This window comes from Miniopterus schreibersii (genome assembly GCF_964146895.1).
Source record: "Miniopterus schreibersii genome assembly, chromosome: 18".
NCBI lineage: Eukaryota > Metazoa > Chordata > Mammalia > Chiroptera > Miniopteridae > Miniopterus > Miniopterus schreibersii.
The window spans coordinates 1,454,884-1,476,173 of record NC_138121.1 but is presented as its reverse complement, the minus strand read 5'-3'; the positions used below and the strand labels follow the sequence as shown (position 1 = coordinate 1,476,173).

General features: G+C 60.4%; 3 protein-coding genes across 5 annotated transcripts; 1 reads left to right on the top strand and 2 right to left on the bottom strand.

Moving 5' to 3' along the window:
* Nucleotides 1-4,472: 4,472 nt before the first annotated feature.
* Nucleotides 4,473-11,652, top strand: KMT5C (lysine methyltransferase 5C). Of its 3 annotated transcripts, none has more exons than XM_081119612.1 (9): nucleotides 4,473-4,595; nucleotides 6,073-6,291; nucleotides 6,435-6,600; nucleotides 6,952-7,061; nucleotides 7,749-7,912; nucleotides 8,030-8,049; nucleotides 9,888-10,024; nucleotides 10,110-10,279; nucleotides 10,487-11,652. In XM_081119612.1, exons 2-9 carry the CDS (start codon nucleotides 6,182-6,184, stop codon nucleotides 10,990-10,992), a joined length of 1,383 nt encoding a protein of 460 aa, XP_080975738.1. In that variant the 5' UTR covers nucleotides 4,473-4,595; nucleotides 6,073-6,181; the 3' UTR covers nucleotides 10,993-11,652. The 3 variants fall into 3 exon arrangements, with proteins under 3 accessions (XP_080975738.1, XP_080975739.1, XP_080975740.1); XM_081119613.1 differs by having other exon boundaries at nucleotides 4,475-4,544; XM_081119614.1 differs by lacking the exon at nucleotides 6,435-6,600 and having other exon boundaries at nucleotides 4,487-4,595.
* Nucleotides 11,653-15,026: 3,374 nt separating this feature from the next.
* On the bottom strand, nucleotides 15,027-15,958 carry COX6B2 (cytochrome c oxidase subunit 6B2; the record flags this gene model as incomplete). The annotated part of the gene is made up of 3 exons (XM_081119588.1): nucleotides 15,027-15,096; nucleotides 15,195-15,295; nucleotides 15,853-15,958. The coding sequence occupies 3 exons, from the start codon at nucleotides 15,956-15,958 to the stop codon at nucleotides 15,043-15,045; spliced, it is 261 nt and encodes an 86-aa protein (XP_080975714.1). The 3' UTR covers nucleotides 15,027-15,042.
* A 531-nt stretch (nucleotides 15,959-16,489) lies between these two features.
* Nucleotides 16,490-21,090, bottom strand: GARIN5B (golgi associated RAB2 interactor family member 5B; the record flags this gene model as incomplete). The annotated part of the gene is made up of 10 exons (XM_081119002.1): nucleotides 16,490-16,567; nucleotides 17,365-18,708; nucleotides 19,194-19,270; nucleotides 19,360-19,412; nucleotides 19,489-19,592; nucleotides 19,682-19,746; nucleotides 19,945-19,969; nucleotides 20,271-20,529; nucleotides 20,624-20,778; nucleotides 20,941-21,090. The coding sequence occupies 10 exons, from the start codon at nucleotides 21,088-21,090 to the stop codon at nucleotides 16,490-16,492; spliced, it is 2,310 nt and encodes a 769-aa protein (XP_080975128.1).
* Nucleotides 21,091-21,290: the final 200 nt, after the last annotated feature.

The window sequence follows — 21,290 nt, the reverse complement described above, 5'->3', positions numbered from 1 at the left end:
GAGCAGCGATGGGGAGAATAGTTAAGGATAAGATCAGAGAAATAATGGGGGGGGGGCATTGTAAGGATGTCAGATTTTAATCTAGGTGTGTATCAATTAACTACAGCTGCCTAAAACAACAATAAATATTTATCATCTCCCTTGGTTCCAGTGGGTGAGGAATTTGGGAGCAGCTTAAGCTGGGTGGGTCTGGCTTGGAGCGGCTCTCAGCAAGATGTCAATCAGGGCATAGTCATCTAGAGGCTTGGCAGAGAGAAGATTGGTCTTCATTGACTCACTCACATGACTGCCAAATGTTGGCAGGAAGTTTCAGTTCCTCTCTGGCTGTTGGCACAAGGCCTCAGTTTCTTGACTTGTGGACTTCTCCATAGGGTGGTTTCAATGTCCTTGACATGGTGCCAAATTCCCCCGGAGGAATGATCTCAGAAAGAGCAAGGAGGAAGCCACGAGTCTTTGATGTACTAGCCTTGAACATGCGCTCATTTCTGTAATATGCTCTTGGTTACACAGCTCAGCCCTGTTCAATGTGGAAGAAGCTACATGAGGGTGTGAATCCTAGAACTGGAGGTGGTGGCTGAGGGTGATCTTGGAGGCTGGTACTAAGGTGTGAATCCATTGTAGAGTTTTGAGCATGGTGATGATGGTGATGGTGGTGATGGTGGTGGTGGTGGTGATGATGGTGGTGGTGGTGGTGATGGTGATGATGATTGTGATGATGGTGATGATGGAGATGATGGTGATGATGGTGATGATGGTGATGATGGTGATGGTGATGATGGTGATGGTGATGGTGATGATGGTGGTGGTGGTGATGATGGTGATGACGATATAGATAGATGTGTGTATGTATGCATATGCATAGGTATATATAGATGGAGATACATGTATAACAACATATACTATGTAATACTTATATTTTATTCTATTATTATATACATTTTGTTATTACAAAAGTAACACATGAAAACAGAGAGATAACTCCCCCTCACACCATTTATTTTCCCCCCACTTTTATTGAGTTATGATTGACAATAAACAATTGTATATATTTAGGTTGTACAATGTGATGATCTATGTATACACTGTGGAATTATTACCACAATAAAGCTAATGAACACATCCATTGCCTCACATAGTTACCCCTTTCTTTTTAGTGTGTGTAGGGGGAAAACTGGAGATCTACTCTCTTAGAAAATTTGAAATACACACTCTATTATTATTAACTATGATCACCATGCTGTAAATGGCATCCGCACAATGTGCTCATCGTATAGGTGGGAATTTGTGCCCTTCGACCAACATCTCCCCATTTTCCCAGCCCCCCAGCCCCTGGTAACCACCATTCCACTCTTTGTTTCTGTGAGTTCGATATTCTTTTAGATTCCACATATAAGTGGTACTGCTACTGTATTTGTGTTTCTTGGTCTGACTTGTTTCACTCAGCATAATGCCCTCCAGGTCCATCTAGTTGCAAACGGCAGGGTTTTCTTCTTCCTCAGAGTTGAGTGATATTTCAGTGTGTCTATTAACCAGATTTTCTTTATACATTCACCCACTGAGGGACGTTTAGGTGGTTCCATGTCCTTTTTTTCTTTTTTAAAAATTTATCTTTATTGTTAAAAGTATTACAGATGTCCCCTTTTTGTCCCCTCTGTCCCCCACCACCCCACTCCTGCTGCCCCCCAGGCCTCCGCCGCACAATTGTCTGTGTCCATGGGTTATGCATGGTTTCTGTATATTAGCTATTATGAATAATGCTGCGATAAACATGGGGGGGAGGTGCAGATATCTCTCCAAAATCCTGATTTCATTTCCTTTGGATATATACCCAGAAGTGGAATCACTGGATCATATATAAGGGCAGCTCCATTTTTTATTGTTGTTAACCCTTACCTGAGGATATTTTTTCCATTATATTTCAGAGAGAGTGAAAGGGAAGGGGAGTGGGGAAAGGAGAGAGAAGGGAGAGAGAGAAACATCGATGTGAGAGAGGCACACGGATGGGTTGGCTGCCTCCTGCACCCACCTGGACAGAGGCCGAGATGGAACCTGCAACCCTTTGGTGCTTGGGCCAATGCTCTAACCACTGAGCCACACCAGCCAGGGCTGGCAGCTCCATTTAAAAAAAAAATTATTGATTTTTAGGGGGAGAGAGAGAGAGAGGGAAACATGGATTTGTTGTCCCACTTATTTATGCATTCACTGGTTGAGTCTTGTCTGGGCCCTGGCCGGGGATCGAACCGGCAACCTTGGCGTATCAGGACAATGGTCTAACCGACTGAGCTCCCAGCCAGCCAGGGCACTGCAGCCCTGCGTCCGAGATTCTGCATCCCTACCCGGCTGCCAGGTGACCTGCCGGCTGCCGCTGGGCCACCTCTTCTGAGGTGCCCCTGGTGCTGCTCTCTGAAGGCTGAGAACCAGTTGGATCCTGTGTGTGCGATAAAGCCCAGAGCTTGAGAGTCCGATGACCACTTACTGCCCTTCCGGCAGCCTCTCTTTGCTCATCTGTAAAATGGGGTAATAGCCCACCCCTCACAAGGCCATTTGTAAAGTGGCGGAGATGCTGTACTTGACCCAACCAATCCTCTATTGTTGGACAGTCAGGCTTTTCCCGAGGTGTTTTTTTTTTTTTTTAAACAATGCCCAGACTCACATTTTTATAAATATTTTAACACTTGTCCAGTTATTTCCTTAGACTAAAAAGCCTGGAAGTGGAATTGGGGTGGGAGTGGGGTCAAACTTTGGTTTGTATGATGAAATATTTCTGACACATAGAAAAAGAACAGGTAGTGAACACAGTGACCTTATGGTTTCCACCTCCGGGCTTAACAGACAAAAAATGACAGAGCAGTGTCTCCTGTAGCTTTCCTGATTGCCTGCCTCCCGCCCCTCCCCTGGGGTCACCATTAGGGCCCCTCTGTCACACCCTTGCACGTCTGTGCACAGTTACATGGATCCACACACAACCCTTGTTTTCTGTGTTTCACAACTTCTGCATTTGACTATGGAGACGTCTGCCACCAGCAGTAGGTGCTGTGGGTGCCCGTGCCCCCTGTCACTGCCGCACGGTGTCCCCGGTATGAACACGCCACGACCCATTGATCCAGGCCTCATGCGATGGACATTTAAGCCGTTTCCAGTTTTTCACCGTTACCAACGCTGCTGTCCGGAGCAGTCTTGGGCTTATCTTGCTCACATTTGCCAGAGTTCCTGCGAGGTGTACACCCGCGAGTGGAAGGGGTAAATCTCTCAAGATTCAGGCATGCCAAGGGGGCTGTTCTGGACAGCTCGGCTTTGCGGAGAGTCCTTTCTGCTGGCCGAGGGTGCTTCTCTCCCCTGGAGCTGAGGCCATTCTTTTGGGGGGGAGGGGGGTGAAGTGCCTGGGTTTGGGTGTGTCTCAGAGAAAGGAATAGTATAATGGAGGGTGGGAGGCTGGAAGCACGGACGGAGGACACCTGGGAAGGTGTTAGGAGGACCCCCTCAGCGAAGGAGCTGTGTGGTCTTTGTTTTACAATTGCGAGCCTGAGGCCCAGAGAGGGCAAGCCACTTCCCTAATGACACAGAGCGACGGCGCGGAGAAACCACCTACTCGGTGCAGGATATACAGCCGTCGACCAAACAAAGCCCACCTGCTCCGAGCGCGGAGCTTATTATTCCGGGCGTAATTAGGATGCATTGCTAATTATGTTTGCCTCTAAGACTGGCGCAGGGAGGGGGGGGGGATACTAATTGGGGGGGGGGTGCCCCATGGGAGGCTCTCTTGAGTCAGGGCTTTCTCCAAAGCTTCTCTGTCTCCTTTTCCGACCTGTTATTGTGGGTACTCCCGAAATTAAATGGGGTGTTTGGGGGAGAGAAGGTCATCCAGGAGGGAGAGTGAGAGCCCTTTGTGCCGGGACAGGGTTGTCAATAAAGTTTTGTCGCCCTGGCAACCGCAGCCTCTCCGGGCGGCGGGGCGGGGCACGGAGGTGCGCGCGCACTCATCCCTCCAGTCTTCCCAGGCCTTCTGCCTCTGGCGGCCAAAGGTTTCACAGGAGAGAAAGAATAGGGAGGTCGCGACTTTTGGTGACGGGCGGAGGCCTCAGCCAATGGAAGGATGAGCCCTCCCAAGGCAAGCCAATCACACCCAAGTTCTGGGAGCAGGCGGAGCCCGCCTTCTCTCCACTTGGACCCGAATAACCTGACCCAACCCCGAGTTACGGCGCTTCTGGCCAATGAGGACGCCGACTTCGGGTCGTGGGCGGGGATACGTCTCCATGGCAGCGTCGGAAGGACAGCGGCGGGAACCAACCGCTGCAGTTGGCGGTGCTGAGGGACGACGCGGGCGCGGCGGGGTTTTGTGGGGGCAATGACAGGGTTTTGTGGGGGCGGGCGGAGAGGCAGAGTGGAGCTCGGCCAATGGGAGAGGCGCGAGCTCCACAGCAACTGGAGAGTGGCGGCGGCCTCGGCCAATGGCAGGCCGCTGTGGCCGTGGCGGGGCGGGCCCGGTAAGGCAGACGGGAGGCGCGGCGGCCGAGTCTGAGGATCGCTGGAGGAGGCTGTGGGAGGTAGTGGCGGCGGCGGCGGCGCGGGCGCCGGAGGAGGAGGAGGAGAAGCGGGTGAGGGGCGGCGCGGGGCCCGACGTCTGAGCTCCCTCGGCCCCCGCCCCGCGCCGCCTTGGCTCCCGGTCGCCCCAGCCCCGACTGCCCCCGCCCGGCCCGGCCCCTCGTGTCCAGGCGCCCACGCCTCTCGGCCCCTAGGCGAGCGCCCTGCGGGTCTCGGCGCACAGCCGTCCCTGTACCTCCGCAGCAGTCCCCTGCCCGCACCCTGTGCCTTCCCGGGGTCGCCCTCAGGCTCCAGGCCCCTCCCTGGACCCCAGGCCCCCTCCCTGCACACTCGCTGCCTGCCCAGGTCCCTGGAGCCGCTGGCCCTCCCCAGGCGCCCGCCTGCTTCCCCCAGTTCCTCGCTGCACCCCCCCTGCCTGCCCGGGGCGCTGCCAGGGCCCCAGGCTCTGTCCTCGCGGCCTTCCCACGCTCCCCCCAGGAGCCCCGGGATTCCCCGGCCCCGCTGCTCCTCCAAGCCCCTAAGCTGTGGTCCCCCGCGCCGGTTCCTCCCTTCTCAGGACCTTCCCCGGACCCCAGGCCCTTCTCCGCTCTCCCTCCCCCCGACCCCAGGTGCCCCGCCGGTTCCCCGGCCCCTCCCCGCAGCGCTCAGGTCCCCACCTTGCCCTGCCTCAGCTCCCCTCCGCGCGGCCCGTTCGGTCTTGACTCCCTTCCCCCCGGGCTTCCGCCCGCCCGGCGCCCTCCCGCAGCGCCCTCCGACTTCCCCAGCCCTCCGCTCTTTCCAGACCCCTTCCCCAGTCGCCTAGCGCCCCCCTTCCCTGCTTCTCCCATGGACTCTCCCTGAAGCCCGCGGTGTGGGTGCCCAGCAGTTCCTCCGGGGCCAGGGTTAGAGGTCTTGTTTCGTTTCGTTTTGCTAATCCCTTCTTTCTCCCATTTTTATGAACCTGTTCTGCCTCCCTATACCGTTCCTTTTTTCTCCGCGCCCCCCCCGCCCCCGCATTGTCCTCTGAGCCCCCCCTCCCCCGGAATCCTTGGAGAAGGAGCAGGTGCTGGGATCCCTCCTCCGCTCCCTCCCCCCCAGGCTGCCTGGGGCTTCACCCAGGGCCTCCCGTAGACTCCCAGGGCTGCTGGGGAGGGGAGGTGGAGACTGGGTGGAGGGAGGAACAACCTGCCCTTGGTGGGGGAGCGCCTTGGCTCTCTCCTCCCTGAGGGCCAGAGGTGGGGCTGAGCCTCTTGACTCCCAGCTCCCGCTGGGCTAAGCCTTTAGGGTATCTCGGACTGGCATTCAGTCATTATCAGCCTTCCCCTTGTGTGTGTGTGCGCGTGTGTGTATGCCTGTGTGTGGCCTGTGTGTGGTGTGTGCGTGTGTGTGCGTGTGCGGCCTTTGTGTCTGGGCTCCAGAGCATGAGGAGGAGACGCTAACGAAGGGGACTGCTGTCACTTGTTTGGGGCCATGCCCCCTCCCCGCCCCGCTGTCAGAAGTACTTGTTGCATTTCAGCTGCACTGAGAGCTTTTTTGCCCCCTGATGTGTAGATGACGACACGGAAGGCCGTGACAGAGTCCCGTACAGCTTCTGAGTGGCTTGGAGCAAGTGCAGGCCCTCCCCACTCTCAGCCTGAGGCAGCATGGTCTGTGGGGCACCATGGGGCCAGACAGAGTGACAGCCCGAGAGCTGTGCGAGAACGACGACCTGGCCACCAGCCTGGTCCTGGACCCCTACCTGGGCTTCCGCACCCATAAGATGAATGTCAGGTGAGGCCATCTGGGGGAGGGTGGACTGAGGGCTGGGATTCCTTCCCTTCCCACACAGCCCCAGTGCGGGCGGGGGCTTGGCCCGGGAAGGCCCGGAGGGAGTAGGCCGAGGCCCTGGGACCCAGGCATGCCCTCTCCCCCAGCCCTGTGCCCCCCCTGCGGCGACAGCACCACCTGCGCTCAGCGCTGGAGGCTTTCCTGAGGCAGCGGGACCTGGAAGCTGCATACCGGGCCCTGACGCTGGGAGGCTGGATGACCCACTACTTCCAGAGCCGGGGCCCGCGGCAGGAGGCTGCCCTCAAGACCCACGTGAGGGCGCCCTTCCCCACTCACCCGTGTGCTCTCTTCCCTCACCTCAGAGCCCCCTTGGCACTGTGCCCCTCAGCGCAGCCCTCCTGGGGCTCCCTGACCTTCTAGCTATTGGGACCATCTGAGACGGGGCTCAGGGAATCCTAGGAGAGGAGAGTTGGCGGGCCCTCTGAGATGGAGTCCAACCTCTTCATTTGACAGATGAGGAAACTGAGGCCCCGAGAGGGGACGTGAGTTCCCCGAGACCACACAGCGAGTCAGTGGCAGAACAGGACTAGAGCCCAGGAGAGAGAGGGCCGAGGACGACCCTGCCCCGCCACCTCACCCTGCCCACCCCCCCACCTCCCCCAGATCTATCGCTACCTCCGTGCCTTCCTGCCTGAAAGCGGCTTTACCATCCTGCCCTGTACCCGCTATTCCATGGAGAGGAATGGAGCCAAGATTGTGTCTACCCGAGCTTGGTAAGAAGGCAGAACTCCTGACAGGAGGCTCTTCCAGGTGGCTGGGTGAGACCTCTGTCCCTATCAGGGGAGGGGTGGAGGAGGAGAGAGATGTCCTGTTCCTGCTCAGGAGACCAGGTCCTGGTCCTGAACACCACAGCCCAAGGGGGGGGGGGATGATGCCCCCATGTGGCCCCAGGGTTCCAAGGCCAGACCTTGGCCAGGGACTGTGCCATCCTTTCTTTACTCTGACCCGAGCCCTGCCTCGTAGCAGGTGCCAGGTGCCACGGGGCAGGACAGTGAGCAGGTTGGGCCGAAGGGCGCTCAGTATAGCGGGAAGGCAGGTGGTAGCCGGGCGAGCATGCAGATACTGACCACAGCTGCTCTGAGCTTCAGGAGCCGGCCGAGGAACTGTAGGTGTTCAGGGGAGCCCGGCTTTAGCTGGAACGGAGAGGAGGAACTGGAGGGCCTGGTCTAGAGGGGCCGTCGGTGGCCGTCGGGGCGTTGAGTCCAGGCAGGAGGGAGCCCTGGAGGAGCCGAGCCGAGGGGAGGGGAGCGGATGCAGGCCGTGCCGCGTGGCCCTCTGGATGGGAAGCCCAGCCCCGCAGGTGTAGAGAGTTAGGAGGCGGCCGCAGTCCAGTCCCCGCGGGGGTGGTCAGGGAGGCCGGCGCTGCTCACGGCCGCCGCCCGGCCTCGGCCTCTCGGTAGGAAGAAGAACGAAAAGCTGGAGCTGCTGGTGGGCTGCATCGCGGAGCTGCGGGAGGCCGACGAGGGGCTGCTGCGGGCGGGCGAGAACGACTTCAGCATCATGTACTCCACGCGCAAGCGCAGCGCCCAGCTGTGGCTCGGCCCCGCCGCCTTCATCAACCACGGTGCGTGGGGCGTGGTCTAGTGAGGGGCGTGGCCAGGGAGGGCGACGCCCCCACCCTATGGCTCCGTTCACAGTCTGTTCTCTCCCCCTGTCCGCACCCTCCCTCCGCTGTCTCCAGACTGCAAACCCAACTGCAAGGTGAGACCTGGGGGCCCCGGGAGGAGTGGGCGCGTGGGAAATGAGGAGGGGAGGGTTTTCTGGTCTGCGAGTAGCCGGAAACTGCCCACGGTCTCCCCATGTGACCGTGGGGAGGGAGGGATGGAGGGAGGAAGGGGGGAAGGGGTCTTGGCTGGAGTCACATTGGAACACGGTTTGCCACCTGCTGGCGGTGTTCTTCCCTCGCTGAACCGAGGTGGGGGCTGGGCCACTTTGAGGGAGGCCTGTGGTGACCCTGGGCCTGGAGCCCTGGGCCTCGCAGGGCAGCACCGGTGCAGCCGTGAAAACAGGGACAGGGGACTGAGTGGCAGGAACCTGCGGATTCATGCTCCCCGGAATGAGGCCTGAGAGCCCTGGAGGAGGAGGAGGGGGACCTCTGGGCGGCAGGGCTCCCTGCACTGGGAGTGGGGTTGGGAGTGAGGCAGGGTTGATGCCTGCTGCTTCTGTGGTGGAGCCCAGGAGAGGGGCGATGGAGGAGAGACAGCCCCTTGGGTGCTCCCTGCCAACTGTGGGCCTCACCTGTGTCTCCTGGAGCCCTGAGGCATGACGGGGGTCCCAGGCTCTGGAGTTAGAGCTGGGATTGTGCCCTGGCTCCGCCTGTCCTGGGCCCCAGTTCTGAGATGGGAGACTGGTGCCTCCCGGCTGGTTAAGAGGATCGGGTGCACTGTGCACACTGATGCTTGTCGGAAGTGTGCCTGTGGTTGCAGGCCTCCGTAATTACATGGATTTCGGGGTGGATGACATACATGTGGCCCTGGTCTGGCCCTGGTTTGGCCTTGGCCTGGCCCTATGCACAGGCGCTGGGTAGGTCAGAAAACAAGACAAGGCTCTGTGAGAGGCTCTGTGCCAAGGCAGGTGGCAGCCACCTGGGGCACAGGAGCAGGCATTGAAGGAGGAGTAGGGTTTTCCTAGGTGTTATAGGAAAACAGGGATATGTTAGGGTGTCCCAGACGGGTAGGAGGCATGACCCACAAGGGGACTCCAGTCTGAGATGCGGCATGAGCTCGGGTTTGCCCCATGGGGTCAGTGAATAACAGCTAGGTGTTTAGATGTCCCACCAGCTGGTGAGCTGGAGGCTTGGCAGGAAGTGAAGGGACTGGAGGCAGGGCAGCCACGAAGAGGCTGGTGTGTAACCTGGTTTATAACAGAAAGAGGTGATGAGGGGCTGGGTCCAGATAGAGTCTTGGGACAGAGAAGAGTAGGATGCAGGACACCATGCACTCCTCGGGAGGCGCTGACCAGTTGGCTTGGGGTCAGGCAGGTGGGTGGCAAGGGCCACTCTCAAGCTTGTGTCAGTCTCTAGTAGATGGATGGATGATGGGTGGATAGATGGATGGGTTGGTTGGTGGATAAATGGATGGGTGTGTGGGTGGATAGATGGATGGGTGGGTGGGAGTCGTGCCCCTCTCAGACAGGTACCTTGGAGGCAGGAGCAGCAGGCAGGTGGGGGCCATGGGGCAGCAGGCCTGGATGGGGCTGTGGAGTGGCCTCCAGGAAGAGGGGTGGCTGTAAGGGTGCAGGCTGGCAGAGAACAAGGGAGAAGCAGGTTAGGAGGGTCAGGGGGATGGGACTTGGCTGCAGAAGCTGGGGCAGGTGTGTGGGAAGGCACGGTTGCTGTGCACTGCCAGGGAGGGGTTAGATCATCTTCCCGCAGGAGGGGAGGAAGCCATAGGCAGCAAGTGGTCAGATTGCGTGAAAAGGGCAGGCCCTGTGCAGGGTGGCCACCTCCCAGGGACTCCTCGCCACTGTCCATGCCAGGGGAGGACCCTCAGGGACCGGGTGGCCAGGGAGGCCAGGGTACTAAGCAGCCGGGCCCCCAGTTTGTGCCTGCAGATGGGAACGCAGCCTGTGTGAAGGTGCTTCGGGATATTGAGCCAGGGGATGAGGTTACCTGCTTCTACGGGGAAGGTTTTTTTGGTGAAAAGAACGAGCACTGTGAATGCTACACCTGCGAGAGGTGGGTCCGGAGCAGGGGGGCGGGCAGGAGGGACCTGGGGATCTCATGAACCCAGAAGGACAGCCTCAAAGCTGACATCCCCCAGGAAAGGGGAAGGAGCTTTCCGCCTGAGGCCCCAGAAGCCCTTGCCGCCGCAGCCCCTGGACAAGTACCAGCTCCGGGAAACCAAGCGGAGGCTGCTGCAGAGCCTGGGCAGTCGGCTGAGCCCCTGGGCCTGTGCCCACCAGTCTCCTCTGCGCCAGGACCCGTTCTGCGGTGAGCACAGGGCAGGGGCCCCATCCTGTCAGCCTGTCTCTATTAGCTGCTCCCCCCACCCTCCAGTCTCCATCCCTTCTCTGCCCTCCTGTCCTGTTCCTGGGTGTCCCTGTGGGGTGGAGGAGGTGGCCAGAGCAGGAGGTATCCCCCTTTCCAGAGGGCCTGCTCACAGGGTCACTCTTTGTCTCCCCTCCCCCACCTACACAGCCACCTGCCAGCCCCTGCGCCTCCTGCCCTGTGGCACCCGCCCTGATGCCTCTCCCCTCTGGGTCCAGTGGCTACCGCAGCCCCAACTATGGACACGACCCCGGAGGCGCCGTCGCCCCCAGCCCCGGCGGGCCCCCATGCCCCCCATTCTCCGTGCTGCCCGTGTCTCCCTGCACCGGTGGGGAGGCTGTGGCCCCCACTGCTGCCTGCAGGCGGAGGCCCTGGTCGCCCTGGGCTCTGTCCCCCGCACCCGCTGGACCCCCCAGCAGGACTGGCACTGGGCCCGGCGTTATGGGCTGCCTTACGTGTTGCGTGTGGACCTGAGCCGGGCGGTCCCAGCCCCTCCTGCCACTCCCACCCCCAGCCCCACACCCACTGGGACACCAGGCTCTGTTCCTATCCCCAAGCAGGCCCTCGCCTTTGTACCCTTCTCCCCACCCAAGCGCCTGCGGCTGGTGGTCAGCCACGGCTCCATTGACCTAGATGTGAATGGTGACGGGCCGTGATGGGCGGGACGGGGCACCCTGCTGGTTTCCCCAGCCCCGAATTCTCGGGACTCACTGACCTCCATAAGGAGCTCTTGGGCCTCTTAAGAGGGAGCTTACCCTTGACCCCAGCACAGCTCTGACCTGGGGGTGAGGTTGCTTTGGACACCCCCAGGGATCGGACCCCTGACCCTTTGTGACTGCTGACCCCTGAGCCACCCCAACCCCAGCAGGGAGCCCTGGCCATTGCTGCCCTCTGTCCCCCAGCCCCAGCCTCAGGACTGAAGAAGCCGTTCCCTTCCCCACCACCTTCTCCTGCCCAGGGAGTAAAGCCATAAGGGGTGGGGGCCACCCCTGGCATCTCCCCAGAAGCCCAGGCCTCGGGAGAAGGGGAACTGACTTGGGGGTAGCAGTTTCTGGAGACTGCCCCCTGGAGGGGAGTGTGTTAGCTCTCAGCTCTGCGACTGTCTGAGGTGGGGGGCAAGGTGGGGGGTGTCCATGCATCTTCACCACCCCTGTGGGTCTCAGGGAGGCCGGGTGTGACCTCATCTTTCTCATGGTGCTATCCCTGGTGCTACTGGGGTGTGGGGGCTCCCTCCCCTCCCCCACACCAGAATGGGATATGTTGGGGGATTGGAAGCACTTGAACTTTTTATTTTATTAAAACCTTGTTACAAGCTTCACCTTCAGAAGTCTTTCGCTTTGGCTTATGTTTTGAGGGGATACCCATCAGGAGGGTGAGACCCTCAGCCTTGCTGGGGACACCAGGCCCAGGGGAAGCAGCCCAGGCTTTGGGCCCTGAGAGCTCTGGGAGTGTGAAGGGGTAATGACTCAGGAATGCCCAAGTCCCATCACCCTACAAATCACACTGAGAAGGGATGGAAAGACCACCCTCCCAGCGGAGGATTCTCCCCACTTTGCAAGTGAGGCAACAGGGCTGGCGACAGTCAGACGCTCCTCCCACAGCCCACCTTTGTCATCCTGGTTGGCCCGGCCCTGTGGGACCACACGCATCTTCTTGTGTCTTCAGATCCAGTTCAGTATCTTTTTAATTTTTAAAAATTGATTTTGGGGGGGGCTGTCGATTTGTTGTTCCACCATTCATGCATTCATTGATTCTTTTTTAATTTTTTTATTGTATTTATTTAATTTACTTATTTTTGTTAATCCTCACCTGAGGATATTTTTCCATTGATTTTTAGAGAGTGGAGGGAGGGAGGAGGGGGGAGGAGAGAGAGGGAGAGAGAGAGAAACAGAAGCATCCATGTGAGAGCGAAACATTGACGGGCTGCCTCCTACACGCACTGCACTGACTGGGGTATCCTTTCAGTGCATAGGACGACGCCCAGCCAACAGAGCCACATGGGCCAGGGCTGTGAACCACATTTTATAGGAATGGCCCAGGGGTCTGGGGTCATATGGCTAGAAGCTGCAGAGCTGGGACTCAAACCCTCTTCCAGGCTCTGGGGTCCTCAGGAAAGGCAGACACCAGGGAGGCTGGAGCTGCGCCTACTGGAGACCAAGGGACAGCTAGCTGGTGGGATGGGAGAAGAGAGGGAGAGAGGGTGCCTCAAGAGTGGGAGGGTTCCTGGAGCAAAGGTCAGAGGGCAGCTGAATGTTTTTGTGATTCTGACCAGGAAGCACCTGAGTCTAGACTGGGAGGAAGGAGCTGATTCTGAGGGGAGGGGGATAACAGATGGAGGGAGGTTGGGAGGGGATGAGCGATGGGGGAGGAGGGATGCTGGTTGGGGGTGCAGCAAGTTGTGTGTCCTCAGTTTCCTCTGACCTGGGAGGCTGCTGGAGGGCAGTGAGGCTGACATTGGGGGTTCAGGACATGGCTGGCAATGCTGGCTGGAGAGCTGTGGAGAGGTGTTCAGACCTGGAGTTCAGGGCTGGGAGTTTGTGGTGGTGCTGGTCCAGCCGGCTGGAGGCTGGGTGGGTCTGGCCCAGGCTCAGGCATCTATAGGGCACTGGTGGCCACAGGGAGAACAGGGCAGGGAGTTAAAAAATGTCCCAGAAGTGTAGTTGCAGGTTTGATCCCTGGCCCTGCTCGGGATGCGTGTGGGAGGCAACCAATCCATGTGTCTCTCTCACACCCATGTCTCCCACTCTAAAAAAAATCAATGGAAAAAAATATCCTTGGGTGAAGATTAACAAAAAATTAAAATTAACAAAAATGTCCCAGCCTGCCCAGCGTGGCTCAGCAGTTGAGCATTGACCTATGGTCTAGGAGTTCTCTGTTCAGTTCCCGGTCAGGGCACATGCCCAGGTTGTGAGCTCCATCCCCAGTGGGGGTCGTGCAGGAGGCAACCGATCAATGACTCTCTCATCATTGATGTTTCTTTCTCCCTCTCCCTCTCTCTCTCTGAAATCAATATATTTTTAAAAATGTACCAGAAGTGGTTGAGGGATGGTGGCCGGGAGGATCCTGGGCCCAAAAGGGAAGGAAAGAAAGCTGGGAGGGGCTGCTGGCCAACGGGGCAAAATGCACTCCAGGCACGTGCTCTGGTGAGATCCAGAGGCTGGCCACGGCTGCACAGGTGTCAGCCCTGTGCTTAGACGCTACCTGGGTGACCTCACCGAGTGCTCAGACAGCGTCGCCCCATTCTGTGACAGAGCTGCCTTGTTTGCGTGGCACCACTGCTTGCTTCCTTCCTGCAGCAGCCCGGGAGGTCCCCTCCTGTAGCTCCCAGGTCTGTGGCCCAGGCACACCCTATGCCCTCACTCATCCCCCTGCCTCTCAGGTCGTGGTCCCAGAGAGGATCCCTGGGGGCCAAGATCTCGGGGTGGAACTATTTGGGAGATGACACATCTGGGGTGTGCCCTGGGTGGGGGTGATGAGGGCATCGAGGTGGGTGAGGGGATGGGATGGGATGGAGCCGGCCCTCCCCTGAGCTCACCCAGCCCCTCCCACTGTCCCTCTGGATCACCGGACTCTGCATTATCCTGTTTACAGCTGGGGAAACTGAGGTGCACACAGGTCAACAGGCTTGTCCAGGGTCACCCAGAAAGTTGTCAGGGTTAGTAACAGCCACCTTCGAACCCTGGGGTGGAGCGGGGCCTCGTGAGACAGCTTCAGGCTGGGGGTCCAACAGCTTCAGGCAGAAACTGCGGAGTCCAATTTTCCCACTTTCAGGTATCATGGCCGGCTGTCTGGGGTAGGACCCGCTCCATGCTCCTCGGTCCAGGGTCACTCCTCAGCCTGGGGCCTGGGGAGGAGGTGGCTGGAGAGATGACATTTCGAGGAGGTGTCTGGGATCAGAAGGAATTTCAGATTTGACACCTGAGAGCCTGGCAGGGGGAAGACCCAGCGGCCTATGGGGTGGGAACAAAGAATAATTCAGGCGGGAGCTCTGAGTGTCCTGGAGCTGTCTGGAAGGGTCTGGAGAGGGTCCCTCCTGGCTGTGGGTGGTGCTGTAGGACAGGCCAGCAATGCCTGGGACCCTGGAGGGGGCTCACCTGGCAGGAGTGAGATGTACTGAGGGAAAAGGGGTCGCATGGGGGCCGGGGAGTGGCGGAGCGCCCGGGGAAAGTTTGGAGCAGGGCAGGAGGGACAGGGGTGGGTTAGTGCTGCGTGGTCCACAAATGAGTCCCCTCAGGACCTGAGATGGGGTGGACTGGGACAGAGGGGCACGGAGCCTGGGAGGGGTCTGGGAGGCCGTCCAGGTAAGAGGAGAAGGGGTCCTGAGGAAGGAGAGGGAGGGAGGGTTCGGGCGGCGGAAGGTGGGCGCCCTGGAGAGCCTGGGGCGACCCGGGGCTGGCGGGCTGGCGCTGCTGCAGCTGGGGGGCGGGCGGGCCCGCTTGCTCCCACCTGGGACCCGACGGCGCTCCCGCCACCCCAGCCCTGGCGGAGCTCGGTCCTCCCGCCCCTCCCTCCTCGGCAGAACCGTCGGGTCGGCTCCGGGGCGCGGCCACCGGGAGGACCTGCCGCCCGCACGGCGCACGGGGCAGACACACGGCGGCAACGACATCGCTTTATTGGTGGCCCAGCGACGGGCGGGGGCCGGGTCTCCGGGAGACGGGGCGGGGCCACCGGGGCCGGTCCCTCGGGGGAGCCGCGCGCTCGCACCGTCAGATCTTGCCCGCGAAGGTCCCGTTCTCCACCTGCTCGGTCCAGCGCTGCACCTGGGGGGCGGGGCGCGGCGGGGCGCGCTCAGCCCAGCCCAGCCCAGCGGGCCCGCCTCCCTCGCCCGCGCCCCGGCCGCCGCCCACGTGCCCCTCACCCAGCTGATGGGGCACAGCGCGCGGAACACGCGGAAGTAGTACTCGCAGGGCTGCGTGCTCTTCCCCAGGCGGTTCATCTTACTGAGGCAGCGGTGGTAGTCTGCGGGGCGGGGCGGGGCGGGGCGGGCGGTGGGCGGGGCCGCGCTGCACGCCCCGCCCTCCTCACCTGGCCCCGCCCTCTCGGCCGCGCGCCGCCGGTCCTTCGCCCCGCCCCTCCAAGACGGGGGGCTCCCTTGCCACGCCCCTTCACGGCTTGGTCAGGTGCTCCCAGAATAGGTCCCGCCTCCCCAAGACCCGTTCTCTTCTCTCCCCTCCGGGGACCCTGCTCCCCCTCGTCCCGCCGCGCAGGACTCAGCCGCACCTCTCAACAGGCCCCGCCCACCCCCGGGCCACGCCCCATCTCCCTCTAACCTCGCCTCTACCGCATTGGCCCCGCCCACCGCCTGCCAGGCCCCGCCTTTCCCGCCATCGCCCCGCCCCTCCATGGACCGGCCCCGCCCCCGCGAGCAGGCCCCGCCCCTTCAGTCTCGGCTCGCTCCGCCCCCATCCCAACGGCCTCGGCTCCCACCGCGGGTCCCGGCCCCTCTGCAGTTGGGGCGCGCCCCTTCCTCACTGCCCGTCTCACCCTGCCCCCCTACTCTGCCCGCGAGGGCTCACCCAGGAAGTTCTGGTAGCAGTTGCGGGTCTGGTTCTGGTTGGGGAAGCGCGGGTCGAAGGGCGGCGTGGACCATCGCCCCTTGGGGGGCTTCTCGATGTCTAACATGCGCTGAGCCCGCAGCTCCTGCGGGGAGGAGGGGCTCCGTGGGGCCCAGGGGGCGCCCCTCGCTCCAACTCGCACTCCCCTCCCGACCCCCACCCCGAAACCCAGCCCCCACCCCACCCGTCCTGTCCTCACTAGGCTGATGTCAGCGCGTCACTGGGTGGCCTGTGCCTGCGGCTCCGTCCCGGGTGCCTGGCGTTTCTGAGCCTCAAGGGTCCCAGCCCAGGGAAACCACGACCCCTCGACCGTATTGGCTGGGACCCCGGGACCCCAGCCAATGGGAGCCGCTGCGCTGCAGAAAAAACGGTCTGGGACGCGGGGCGGGATCCACGTGGGCCCCTCCTCCCGCCCCCCCCCCAGCCTCCAGCCCGACCGCCCCTCCAGGGGACTCCGTGCGCACCCACAGGCACGAGGCTCCACTTGCTGCGTCTCAGACTCAGGCTTTTAATCTCTGCAAAGCTGGGCCACCCCGTGAGTTCTCCCCCGGCCCGCCCCCCGCCCCCCAATATATAAATGTATAGATAGCTCTGGCCTCTACCGGAGCGGGAGCTCCCCCTGCCCGGCCTGTTCAGCACCCTGCTTCTTACAATAGGGGCGCATGGCGCCTGGGGCCTGTGGGGAAGAGCAAAGAGCACTGGTGGGGTTCCAGCGCCTGGACTCAGCGCCAGGTGTAAGGCGGGCCTGAGGGTGTCAGGGGCTACCTGGCCACGCTGGGCTCCTCTGGACGCTTTAGCGACTGAGGTTGAGTCCCGGCAACTTAAAGGTGCTCGCTGGAGAGAAAGCAGTGCGCGCTCAGTAAGCACGTGTCGAACGAAGGAGTCCTCCACCCGCCTCCCCGTCCCTCCGAGGCTTCTCGCCCTCCTGCCTCGCTGATCAAGCCTGACTCGGGATCCTTCACCCCAACATCCAAATGCACGAATATCTCTTCCTCTTAAGAGGCCCCTCTTGGTCCCACGTCCTACACCAGCGGCCTCTCCATGGCCCCCCGCCCTTTCCAGCAAACTACTTGGGACAGAGTTGGTCTCCGATTCCCCTTTGTGTATACCGTGTAGTTGGAAAACACACTTCACATAAAATTTACCACTGTAACCATTTCAAAGTGGACATTAATAACATTCTCAATGTCCTGCAACCACCACCTTAATCTAGTTCCAGAGCATTTTCATTACCCGCCCCCCCCAAAAAAAAACACCCTATAGCCATGAAGCAGTCTTCCCCATTCCTTCATCCCTCCCAGCCCTTGGCGACCACTAACCGCCTTTCTGTGTCTATGGATGTGCCTGTTCTGGACGTCATACAAGTGGAATCATACACCATGGAGCTGGCATTTGTGTCTGGCTACTTTCACTGACCGTGTTTTCAAGGGTTGCAATATGTGATTCCCTGCTTTCTGTGCCCCCTAAGCCCACCCCATTCAAGTCTTTGTCCCCACCTTCTTGCTGATAACTCCAGAGGTCCTTTCTCCCCGAATACCTGGGCCAAGGTTTGAGGATACTCAGCTTTTTCTTTTTCTCTATCTTGTTGGCCATGTTCCTCAAATTCTTCATTCCCAAGATCTTGGGCCCGAGCATCTCCAAGGACGACCCCGTCTTGGCCAGGGGGCCCTGGTCCGGCATCTCCATGGTCTCTTGAGATTCTCTGTTAGGCTTTTGGGACCTCCTGGCCTCCATCAATGAGATGGGGCTCGGCAAGATGGGTGACTGAACCTCCTCCCATGTCGTTGCGGGCAGAGGGATGGGTTCCTGGTAGACTGTCTCCTTCCGTGGGCTTCTGGGAGCACGCTTGGAGCGGAGGCGCACTTTGGAAGGACCCCTCTGGTCTGAGGGCAGCTTCTTTGCCTCTACCTCTGCCGGTGGATGCACGGTCTCCTCCACCCGTGGGCCCGCGCTCCCCTTCGCACAGGGGCCCAACTGGGACCGCTCTCTGAACACCACGGGTGTCCCCTCCAACATGACCACCTCTCTGGGGTTGAGAGACTCTGAGCCCATTGTTGACGTGGCAGACACCTGGGGGTTCAAGAAACAGGATGGCAGGCTGAGCGGTCTTGATCTCAAGGGCTCCTCCTTGGAATTGGCCAGGATCATCATCTTGGTGATGGTGAGCTCCTCCACAGAGAGGGGCCTTCTTTGCTTCTGTGAGGCTCCCTCCACGGCTAGCTCCTTGATCTTGACCCACTTCTTCAGCTGCCCCATTACCCTGGACTTGAGGCTGGGCATGTCCACGAATTTCTCCTCCTTCATGCTGAGGACCTTGTCCTCCAGCTTGCCCTTGCCCTTCAAGCCGTCCAGGGTGATCTCCTGGGCTTTGCTGATCTTGACCTCTTTCATTTCCTTCCTGGTGGTGTTGAAGGGCAGCTCCAGGGACATTTTCTGGGCCCGCACCTCCATGACCTCCATCTCCTGGGTGCCCAACAGCATCAATGGCTCTGTCTTCCCCTCAGGCTGGCTTCTCTCAAGCACATTCCCAACACAACTTCCTGCAGACAACACGGCCAAACTGGCAGGGTCTGAAGTCATCTGGCACTGGGTGGCGGAGCTCAGAGCCTTCTGGGATAGGGTAGGTAGGAACAGAGATTTCTGCTTTGGGACAAGATGAGACATGGTCTTCTTGGGAGTATCCGGTAGACATAGGGTCTTCCTGGATGGGGCAGGTATGGCCGGGATCTTCTGGAGAGCAGCGGGTCCAGCTGGGGCCTTCTGAAATGGAGCACATTCAGCTGAGACCTTCTGGGACTGGTCAAGGGTGAATGCAGCCTTCCAAGAGGTAGCAGGGACAGAGGGGGTCTTCTGGGAGGGCGGAGGCCATGACCTCTGCATAGAGCCCAGGGCCCTGCCTGGCCTTTTTGCCCTGCCTGGGAACAAGGGAGTAGGGGGTAGGCAGGTAGAGGTTGGGAGGGTAGGTAGCCTGGTGGAAGGAGCTAGAAGGCAGGCAGCTAGATTCAGCATTCATCAGGGCTCCCAGATCCTGTTGCTGATCATCAGAGACCAGCAAGGACATGTCAGGTCTGTTCAAGACACAATGTGAATGGGTCCCAACTAAACCATCAAAGACCACTGCTCTATCACATTCAAGTGAGCAACCCTGGAGATGCAGGGAGGTGAGGGGAAGGATGGTCAGGACCAGGGGAGCCTCTCAGACCCAGGCCAGGCCCCCAGCCCCCCCTCCCTCAGATCCAGGCCCCCCAGCCCTCCTCCCTCAGATCTACGAGTTGGGCTCCTGGCCCCCAGCCTATAGATGCCTTGGGAGTAGACAGATCTTGGCTGATGGTGCTGGAAAAGATGCTGAAGATGGTCCGGATGGTGATGCTGGGCTTCCCTGGGAGGGAAGGAAGCAGCCTGAGCTCTCAGGGGAAAGGCCAGGGCCTTGAGGCCCGTTCTTGGCGGCAGAGGGAGGGGTGTGCTCACCAGAAACGGAGATTTTGGTCTGAGAGCTGCGAAGGCAGGGATCTGGGTGGGACCTACAGGCACAATTCGGTGAGACATGGCTAGCATCCCCATGACCCAACCCCACCGGCAACCTGGCCCCAAGCCTACTTTTTTTCTGTGGCTCTCTTCCGAGTGTCAGGATGCTCCAGCTTCGACAAGATGAGAGGCAAGGAGTTGCCCATAGCCTGGGACTTGAATCTGGCCTTCGGAGTCTGGCGGGGGGGACGGGGGAGAGAGGGCGGGCGGTGAGGAGGTGCAGCCCCTCGGGCCCTCAGACCCCGGCCTGCCGGGACCTGCTCACCTTGGCCTTCCTCTGTTTCTGAGATGTCAGCATCTTGTAAGGAAAGGTGCGATCAGCAATCATAACTAAAAAGAGGGGGGGAGACCTGTGTCAGGGTGTCCCTGATGGGGAGGGCAGTGGGAGAGGCTGAGAGGAGCCTTGTGGGGGGCTTGGCCAGGGACAGGAGGGAAGAACCAAGGACGCCAGTGCTGGACGCTCCGCCCACGCCTGGTGCAGGAGAAGCTGAGATGCAGCCAACCCAGTGGACGCCTGAGCCTGCTCACCTGGGCGTCTGGTGCGGGGCTGGTCCTGCGGACCAAGAGGGGACAGTCAGGAGGGGCAACCTCTTCCTGGCTTCCACACCTCCGTCAGTACCCAGCCTAAGACTCCAGGCCCCCAGCCCCTCCTCCCTCAGGCCCAGGAGACCAGGCCCCCAGCCCCTCCTCCCTCAGGCTAGCTGACCCAGTCCCCAGCCCCTCCTCCCTCAGATCAGCTGACCCAGCCTCTAGCCCCATTCCTGGGGACCCTGGACTCCAGGCTCTTGGTCCTGGCTCCCTTTGGAATTTAGAACCATAACTGCCCCCTGGGGTCTGTGTGGTCATGGTCCCACCTGGAGGTGCCAGGTGGAGGCAGGAGGTGCCACCTGGGCCAGGTCCGAGAGGGGTGTGTTCAGGGTCCTGGGGGCCCAGTGGGTGGCCGGCTCTTGGAGCAGGTTGATGAGACTGACCCAGCGGTCAAACAGAAACGCAATCTCCCTGTCAGGGGCATCCAGTTCCAGGTAGTAGTTGCGGCCTGTGACCAAGCGAAGCTTCAGGCACCAGGTGGACAGGTTGTGGACGTAGAGGTGGACCAGGTTCAGAGGGATCATCCTGGGGGAAGGCAGGAGAGGGAGGAGGTGAGCAGGAGGTTGGGGAGGTAAAGCCGGAGATGGCGGCGGAGCGGGGGTCTGAGGGATGGAGGCACCTGGTGAGGACCAGGTTGGAGCAGTCCCTCCTCTCAGAGGGCCGCGCTATGAGCAGAAGGTCCGGCAGCACCGGTTCAGGCAGGGAGGCGGCCACACCCATGGTCAGACGGTTGGTTTTGTGGTGCACGTATACTGGGGCGCCTCGGCTGGTCACCTGGGGGCCAGGGAGAGGGGCTGAGACCACTCCTTCCTTCGATGCTCCTGAGGCACCTCCACACCAAGCTCCAAAGCCCGGAGCCCCCAGCTGCCCCAGCCCTCCCAGCCCGGGGTTGTCACTCTGCCCCTCTCCACCCCCGAGGCTCAGGGAGCTGGGAACCTGGACAAAGTTACTCTCGAACATGGGCAGCGGGTGGAGGGGCAGGTACTCGGCCTGCTGGAGGGTCTTCTGCAGCTGGCCCAAGATGGGGACCCACTTCGGAGGGCCTGGCAGTGGGTCCGTGCGCCTGATGTTCCAAAGCCAGTTCATGGCGGCTGCAGAAATGGGGTCAACCGGGGCATGGAGTCAGGGACCCTGCACCCTCCAGCCCACGGGCCCTGGCCCCAAGCTCAGCGGTTCCAGCCAGTGGAGCTTCCCTGGGCTTGGCCATGGCCCTGCGGGGTGGTCTGCCTGGCCTGGGGGAGGAGCCTTCCGTGGAGGGGCTTTGTGACCTCATCGGACACTGGTAG

Excerpts from the sequence above, each read along its gene's own strand:
- KMT5C (XM_081119612.1), top strand. The coding sequence starts at position 6,182 with ATGGGGCCAGACAGAGTGACAGCCCGAGAGCTGTGCGAGAACGACGAC. Across the intron at positions 6,601-6,951 it reads AGGCTGCCCTCAAGACCCAC|ATCTATCGCTACCTCCGTGC; the intron begins GTGAGGGCGCCC and ends CACCTCCCCCAG. Across the intron at positions 7,913-8,029 it reads CGCCGCCTTCATCAACCACG|ACTGCAAACCCAACTGCAAG; the intron begins GTGCGTGGGGCG and ends CGCTGTCTCCAG.